This window comes from Wasmannia auropunctata, unplaced genomic scaffold (genome assembly GCF_000956235.1).
Source record: "Wasmannia auropunctata unplaced genomic scaffold, wasmannia.A_1.0 LD335975.1, whole genome shotgun sequence".
In the NCBI taxonomy this organism is placed as follows: domain Eukaryota; kingdom Metazoa; phylum Arthropoda; class Insecta; order Hymenoptera; family Formicidae; genus Wasmannia; species Wasmannia auropunctata.
In genome coordinates this window covers 79,409-88,030 of record NW_012026915.1, presented here as the reverse complement: position 1 = coordinate 88,030, position 8,622 = coordinate 79,409, and the positions used below count along the sequence as shown (strand labels likewise).

General features: G+C 34.5%; 3 protein-coding genes across 3 annotated transcripts in view; all 3 read left to right on the top strand.

Annotated features, from left to right (window-relative positions):
* The window catches only part of LOC105454807, a 2,799-nt gene extending 660 nt beyond the window's left edge, over window positions 1-2,139 (top strand). Inside the window, exons 2-3 of the mRNA XM_011697692.1 lie at window positions 1,293-1,562; window positions 1,661-2,139. Coding sequence (XP_011695994.1) covers window positions 1,293-1,562; window positions 1,661-2,139 — 749 coding nt within the window. The remainder of the gene's footprint in view (window positions 1-1,292; window positions 1,563-1,660) is intronic.
* A 1,142-nt stretch (window positions 2,140-3,281) lies between these two features.
* On the top strand, window positions 3,282-4,236 carry LOC105454781. The gene is made up of 3 exons (XM_011697656.1): window positions 3,282-3,323; window positions 3,547-3,709; window positions 4,072-4,236. Exons 1-3 carry the CDS (start codon window positions 3,282-3,284, stop codon window positions 4,113-4,115), a joined length of 249 nt encoding a protein of 82 aa, XP_011695958.1. The 3' UTR covers window positions 4,116-4,236.
* Window positions 4,237-7,190: 2,954 nt separating this feature from the next.
* Window positions 7,191-8,622, top strand: part of LOC105454805 (inactive peptidyl-prolyl cis-trans isomerase FKBP6-like) — a 2,185-nt gene continuing 753 nt past the window's right edge. The window contains exons 1-4 of the mRNA XM_011697691.1: window positions 7,191-7,595; window positions 7,663-7,909; window positions 8,043-8,503; window positions 8,578-8,614. Of these exons, the coding sequence (XP_011695993.1) occupies window positions 7,552-7,595; window positions 7,663-7,909; window positions 8,043-8,503; window positions 8,578-8,614 (789 nt within the window). The 5' untranslated portion in view covers window positions 7,191-7,551. The remainder of the gene's footprint in view (window positions 7,596-7,662; window positions 7,910-8,042; window positions 8,504-8,577; window positions 8,615-8,622) is intronic.

Here is an 8,622-nt window from a genome sequence, read left to right as displayed (position 1 = left end):
TTATGTCCATTATCTTTTATAATATATGTATTAATTTCTTTTTAACATTGTACTTTAGTCCCGACGCACAAACTTATTAATTTTTATCTTAACGTAGTGCAATCGCACACTATATTTCAAATAATATTGCTAACAATTTAACGTTACTTCTTACACGCTTCTACATCAATAATTGTTAGCTAAATGTAAATGTGAAACACAATTTTTCTTATTTTTCATTGCACTTAACCAGCACGTTTTCTACTTGACGTACGTTCATTCTACTTTATTAACTCCCGCGTGACGATTAGTCTACTTCGCGCTGCTCTCTCTCTCAGCCTTCTCACGCTGCTAGAAAACATATATCGCTCGACGCATCGCGTCGCGCAGGTACGTGGCGACGCATTAATTTTTTACGTTTTAAAGTTCGTTTAATGAAAAACGTCGGTTTAAACTTTAGAAAATGCAAATTGTTGAAAAAGAGCGAGTTTTTAAAAGGCGAAAAGAGACGGGAGGATAAATTAGTAATGAGCGCCTCAGGAACATCGGAGGGCATTGCACCCGTTTTAGATATTCATAGACTGTTCAGCGATGCCGTAGGAGGGCCACACAAATTCGTTTCTTCGAAATGAGAAATTGCGCCCCCGCCGTAAAAAGCCGCGGTGGACATTAATATCTGAAACATTTACGAGGTGTCCGTACTTTGCACCTGACCACCTGCATTTCAGAACTTTTTCCGTGAGCATGCGTAATTGCACGTGCTCTCTGAGAAACAAGGGAGAATGTTGAATTCATAAAAAAATGCCAGTCTTAGTTTAGTCTTGGACATGGACAGCTCTAAAGAACAAGCTTACGCAGGTGTCTAAATTTTTATATATTGTTACAGCGCTAAGTTCCAATGAATATGTAATGAGCAAAACCGTTTGTGACACTAATGCGAATTTATAATTTATATATTTTTAATAAAATATTTAAGAATTCGCGAGAGTTTATGGTGTGAACTGTCTTATTATTCGGTGATACAAGATATTGTTGTTTTTAATAGAATAGATTTGGGCAGATTTTGAAAACATTGAGCGAAAATTATTTTCACGCGAAACGTATTTCAATGTCCATCTGAGAAGTTTATCGCAAAACATCACGAATTTTCAGGTCTTATCTCATTATTAGTTAATTAATTATTTTGAAAACTGATACCATTAGAAAAATTTTAATTTTTAATTCAATTTTGCTTGCGTTACTAGCTAGGATTTATTTATCATTTCATATTTGTCGATTTAATCAGTAATTTAATCAGCATGGTAATTACGTAGACTTGGAATGGGCGATCGGAATAAATCGGATTTCTCTGAAGATCATCGGCCTCTGGCCAAACGAGAAGTACAATCGTTGGCAAAAACTTGTGGCTAATCTACGCGCCATCGTTATTTTTTTCACCATGTTTTGTGTAATAGTCGTACCCGGAATAATAGCGTTATTGAGGATCTGGGGTGATATGATGGCCATGGCAGACAATATGCAAATCAGTCTGCCCTTCTCAGTGAGCGTCATGAAATTTGTGATTATGTGGTTCCGCAAGAAAGGTAAATCTTTTTACACTAATATATATTATCATTTACCGTGTAATATTTCACTTCTTGAAGCGTCAATTCAATCCGTACTTTCGCATTCTTCTCTGAAGATCTCGAACCGGTCATAAACATGATCGTGGAGGATTGGCTAAGGACGAAAACTGCACAAGAACGAAATATTATGATAAAACACGCGAGATATGCCAGAACAATGGTCATATTCGGATGTATCATGATGGTCATCGCTTTAGTCGTTGTCATCATTGCTCCTTGCTTCGGATACACGATGAGATATCTAACAAATTTGACAGACCCGGGAAGACCGATGCTGGTGCAAACGTATTATTTGCGGGACATAACGGAGACCCCATACTACGAAATCGTGATCGCCGCCCAGGCTACGGCGAACTTAATGGCCGCGATTTCTTACACGGGCCTCGATACCTTTCTGTGCTTGCTTGTATTCCACATATGCGCTCAATTGGAGATTCTTAAGAATCGATTGCTCAATTTGGACAGCTTCAAAAACTTTAGCACCGGATTGTCCTTCATTATCCAGGATCATCTACGTCTCATTAGGTTGTATTAAATTCGATTTATAATTTACGTACTTTTACACTGATGTATTATTTTTGTTCCAAATAATATTGTACAAGAGAAGACGAAGATAGTATAACAATTTGGCTGAAGTTTAATAAACTGATGAAGCATATCGTGCATGTTCGAAGAAAGTTCGAACACATTCATCTTCAAAACATTTTGATTATTACATAAATATGCTACCGCGTCAAAACCCATAATTTATTAAAACCCAAATTTACTAATTAAAACTAGATTGATTGATTAGACGAAAAATCGAAAACCTATATGACAGTACAATTAAAGACCTCGTTTCACCCTGTAAACAGGGGGAAGGGGGGAGTTGGACCTCGCTACGTGTGGAAAATTGAAAACCCATGTGAAACAATATAATTGTAGACCTCATTTCAACTAAATTTAAAACTAGTTTTAACTAGTGAAATCACGCGCGCAATTTTAACGATTGTGGGTTTTGACGGTAACATATATATTATTACATATATACCAAATGTTATTTACAATGCGATAATTACGAGATTATTGTTACACATATTATTTATAATGCGATAATAATTACTAGACTGTATAATATATACAAACTTGTGATAAGCTCGCACAATATATATTACGATATTTTAATTTGCATAGCTTTTTGTGTCAAACAAATACGTCGTTTTCGTAATGCATACAGTAATATGCGTTCGAAGACTTTTTATCGTGATTGGCATCATTCGACGTAACAGTTTACGATATCTTAAATCATAGGTCTGTTGACGTTATCGACAACACATTCAATTTGATGCTTCTGACACTCTTAGTGTATTTCTCTATATTATTTTGCCTGCAAGGATTTCTGATAGTTACCGTAAGTTGGTGAACGAAAGAGAAGAGAGTTATCCTTTTTGGAAATAATATTATTCGATATGAAGCGGACGAAAGATCTGAATCGCGATCTCACAATTCCCCGTGTGAAGCACATACACATGTCCTAATGGAAAAGAAAATAATTGTAAGATATTAGGATGACTTTTTATAACAAGAATCGTCGATAGAAAAATATCTTAACGTGTCTAGATGATTGACGAAGGCAGCGACGTTTCCTTTATTCGAGTATGTTGGCTCGTTTCGATTCTTATTAACATGTCCGTTCACATGTGTCTGTACTGCGTGGTCGGGGAGATTCTCATAGCCAAAGTAAGTATTTATCATTATAGTACAAATAGATAGTATTACAAGTCCAGTGCTATAAATAGTTTTACAAAGTTGCAGTGCTCCTTTTGTTAAATTAAGATAGCAGATATTTCCTAGAAATCACGATCTACTTTGACACTTTACCCAAAAATCGCTTTTGAATTCGTCGTTTATGTTAGTGGTGGAATTAATACGTCTTTCATGATGCAACAATCTTTATTTACAGGCCGAAGGAATATTTTATGCGGCTTATAACTATACGTGGTACTTGAGGACGCCGACTGAAGCCAGAAATTTGATGCTGCTAATGATTCGCGCCGAAAAGCCTCTACATATTACTGCGGGCAGAATGTTTCCCATGACATTGTCCCTATTTTGCAGTGTAAGATGTCCGTTTGTCTATGTGCTCATACAAATGCGATTAACTTAATTAAAGATTAATTTATCAAGTAAATTCGGTAGTATTTTTTTTAATATTTAAAAATTGAATTATATTAATTTTCTCTTGTTTAATACGTGAGAAGAGAGATTAGAAATTAGCTATAAATTATAAATTACAGTCAAAAAGTTTGTTGTAAGTATAGTTATAACTTGAAATTATCAATCAAGTTAATTGAAAATAATTATCTATTAAGTAAATCTAAGTCCATCCTTATAAAATTGGCAAATTTATTTCTCATTTTATAATTATTTATTATAATTATTTATCGCGTGCCCATTTCATGTATTCAATATATTTCTTCTTTTTCAGTTAATAAAGACATCGGCCGGTTACATATCCGTATTGCTCGCTAATCGATAATTTTTGAAATCAATCAGAAATTCAACGAAGATATCACGGTCGAATAAAAGGAGCAAACTATTTAAATGAACAGTGCGCAATCTCATCTTATCATATATATTATAATAATTATTAATAAACTTAATGTCATAATCATGAATTACGACAAAAATAATAAAAAAAATTATAATTGTATTAAAATATTTTTATGCTACGCCCAATCCAAAAATTAAGTATTACAAATATATAACGAAATATCGATATGTATTTGCTATCTATAAATTATAAACTAAGTTATATGTTCAAAAATATACATATATTATGATAGTGCTATAATATATTTAACACATATATTTACATCATGCATTATAATTAATATCATCATTGTAACGTCATTTGCGTTACTCGAAGATAACAAGATTAATTTAAAGTTAATCTTATCAACTTATTATTTTCGCTAGCCACAATGCAAAAAAGGATTTCCCTTGATTCTTTTATTTTCCATGAAAAATGCAATTAAATTTGGAGTGAAAATGTATCTAAAAGTTAAAAAAAACGAAGACAACGTTATACGTTATGTGATTACTGGCGGATGTATATATTAATATTAAATACTAACTGATATATGGGAAAAAATTGTCAATTTTGCAGAATAAATAATGTTATCAACACTTGCAAGGCTTATAGTGTTTATTATAATTTGGCAGAAAACAACCATTGTCTTCCAAAAATTCTGACTTAATTAACATGCACACTTATGATGAATAATGCTCAAAGTGGTGAAAATCAGCAGAAAAAATAACTCAAGTTCTTTGTTTCAAAGGAAACACAATTAATGGCATTTAATCGTATGTGGTAAGATCATTGTTGGACCACGTTTTGAAAAATATTGAAACCGAATGTGTATGTGCCATGAATAAAATCCATGCTTATGATTAGATGTTAATCATAAGTATTATGATCATCGGATGCAAGCATTAAAATATATGATTGCAGTACGTAAAATTACACTCTCGCACAAGATACCACAATTGTGCAAAGAAAATTAAAGAACATTACTTTATGTGTAAAAAAAGAGAGAAAACATTTTAAATAAATACATGTTGCAATAATAAGATAATATCCGTAATAAAAAAAGAACATAATACATTATTATCTTGAGTATCATTTTATAATAAAGGAAGATAGTCAATCAATGCTTTACAGAAATAAAAATAATGTGTAAAGAAGAAAGACAGAGATAGAAAATAGCAAAAAATATTTTAAGAAATTGGATAATAAATGAAAACAGCATTTAAAATACAAAACGCAGAAAATGCATTTTATTACAACTTACAGCGCACAACGCAAAATGCTTTTTTATATTGTTATACGCCCACGTCTAAGCCTGCGTATTCGTTCCGTATTCGAGCGAGCTGGTCAAACTGTCGGCGAGAAGAATCCGAAGAGCTTTTATTTCTCTGACGACGCGCTGTACATTGTCAAACGATCTCCATTGTAGATTTTGAGACGAGCCGTCGTCGTGCCTTACAGACGTGCTCCGATCTGCTCAGTGTATTTGAGCTGTATTCGTTTATTCGTTCTCATTAAAAAGTTCTCTGTTTAAATTAAGCGTCTATTCGTCCGCGGCTCTGCGAATGTGCATGTGCACGATCGCGAGTGTGCGAAAGCGAGAGTTCGATCCCTGGGCGTAACAATATAATATATATTTATTTATACAAAATGCCTTTTTGATATATTTTACTGTGTAAAGCGTAAAATATATTTTATTGTAATATATATACTCTGCAGAACGCAAAATGTAAAAGAAGACAGCTGATATCGTGATTTCATGTTCATCGAGTATCGCCGTATATAGTTCATCAATACAAATTATAAAATGTGTAAATCCACGTAAAATTTCATTTTGTGTAAAAAGTTATAAATCTACACTTTATAAATTTGTTGCAGTGAGATTTCACTGTAGCAAATAGTCAAAATGACTATCTTCTTTGCAGTGAGATTTCATTTTAACTTAAAGTGAACTTGAGCCACTGCACTTAACAGTGACATTTTAACTGCTAGTAAAGTGACTTTTTTATTCTAATGAATTTTAGATAGAATAGGCTCCAAGAAATAATCAAATATAGTAAAGTAATTGCCTATGAAGAGGGGAATCTTATAGATGCATATTAGCATCGAAAGATATAAAATTGTTCGTCAATTTAATTTGTTACAAGTTTCCGACTTCATGCAAAGAACTGTGTTTTAAAACCGAAAAACCGTGCGATGCCCAGATGATCGTGTGTTACGGTGTGGTTGGATATTGTAACGAAAAGAATTTCACACACCAACACCCGTGGCTCTCATAGGCAATTATTTTACTATATTTTTTACTCTAGTAAAATTACTTTTCTAGTAAAATTACTTTTCACTGTTAATATAATGAATTATTTTCTACCATTAAAAAATTTTCACTGCAAAGAAAGCAATTTTTCACTTCTTCTACAGTTAATTAATCACTTTTCTTGCAGTGGATCGTGCCACTGCAACTATGTCACTATTACCATAACAGTGACTTTTTTCACTGTTTCTAATAAAGTGAAAATTTCACTTTAACAAAAGTTAAAACTCACTTTTACATATGTACATACAGTGAAAATCACTGCATAACAGTGAAAACTCTAAAATCGACCTTTCACTGTATGATAAAGTGACAATTTTCACTGCAACGAATTTAGAGTGTACGTGGAATATATCATGCTTCGCGTGAAAAATTGTGAACTCATGTGAAAGCCTCGAAGCAAGTCTTACGTGGTTTTATAATTTTCCAGTCTTTCCAAAGCGAGCTATATTTTCGTGGGTTTACAACTTTCCACGCAAAGCGATCAGGTTCCATCCAATTCTGCAGTGTATAGTTGACAACAGTAGCGGACCCCCCCCCCCTCTCCCTGAAGGTGAGAGCGGACATACTGCCTCTACGCATACACTTTAAAAATGCAAGAAGGTTCTACACGTTCCACATGGGTTCACAAATATTTTGTGTTTCGCGCAATTCAATCATGACAACGCATGCGCATATGGAGACGGAACAGCACATGCAGCGCACGTGGCCGGTGCCCGGTGGGCCCAGTGCCCTCACTCTCGCGTCACTGGATTTCATTTCGTTGATGATTGCCGGTGACGGTAGATTTCAGTGATTTCATAACCTAAATAGTGGTCAACTTTAACGATCAATATCTCGGTTCGCGGAATAGAGCTTTTTTTTCTGCCAGATTCTTTCGTTTTGTGCAAAAAAAGCACATCGATTGAGCATAATTTCATTAAAATCGGAGGTGGCGAAGCTAAATATTTGTTTGAAAAGGAAAGATTGGAAGCACGTGGACTCTTGAGGGTCAAGGCTTTGAATTCAAGGGTGAATTAATTGGCGCAGAGGATAAAGAATTTTGCCAGTATTCTTCTGCTTAAGAAATGGCGAAGTATTTAGAGTCCCTAATGGACGGTCTCAAGATTAGGTGAGTAAGAGCTAAACACAATGCACATGTTCGAAGCCACGTTATTACAATTGTCGTATCGTTTCAGTGATTTAATAAAGGAAGGTGGAATTACTTTTGATCTTGGAGATGGGGATGAGATTAACAATGAGGATGACGAGGAATTCGCGTATTCTCCGAATGTACAGTTCAGCAATGAGGAGATGTTAAATATGTTAAACATGAACGACTTTGAGGACGAGGACGAGGATAATGAGAATGGACCTGTGTCCCTCTGTGGCATAAGTTTCTCAAAACTGAAAAAGCAAATGACAAACTTAACCGCAGATCAAAAGGTTAATCAGATCTATTATTTTTTAGAGATTTTATGTCGTTTCTTTCAGAGATTTTATCTCTGATTTTATTGCTAAATATGTCAATGCAATTAAACGAGAGTGTGATGTAATTTCAAGAAGTTTGAAATTCCAGGTCATGAAGTTTGTTAAGCAGAAAGGCGTTGGGGAAGTTATACCAAAGAATGCCCAAGTCACTGTCCATTATGTTGGATATTTTGAGTACAGAGACGAGCCTTTCGATTCCACTTACTCCAGCGGGAGACCAAGAACGTTGCGTTTAGGCCAGCACTTTGTCATACCCGGTTTAGAGATTGGTTTATGCTCTATGCAAAAGCACGAAATAGCAGTATTTCTCATGCATCCTGATTACGCTTACAAGGCTAAGGGTTGTCCACCACGTGTTCCACCCAATGAAGAAGTGGTATTTGTTGTTCATTTGATCGATTATGTTGACGACGGCTGCGCACAAACGTATCAAAATCTCAACGAAGAGGAGAAACGATTATTTAGCTGCGTGAAACCATCTATAATGCATATGTTTGCAACTGCCAAAGACTATTGCAATAAATACAACTACAAACTGGCGATACGAGAGTAAATAGCTTTTACAAGATTATGACGTTTCTGCAAACATGTGATCGTATATGTTAAATACACTTTTTTTGCAGATACAAAAAAATTACTGATCGTTTGGAGGCAGTCAAATTAAACAA

Coding starts and splice junctions, on each gene's coding strand:
- LOC105454781 (XM_011697656.1), top strand. CDS start 3,282: ATGTGTCTGTACTGCGTGGTCGGGGAGATTCTCATAGCCAAA. Junction 3,324..3,546: donor GGGAGATTCTCATAGCCAAA/GTAAGTATTTAT, acceptor CTTTATTTACAG/GCCGAAGGAATATTTTATGC. Junction 3,710..4,071: donor CCTATTTTGCAGTGTAAGAT/GTCCGTTTGTCT, acceptor CTTCTTTTTCAG/TTAATAAAGACATCGGCCGG.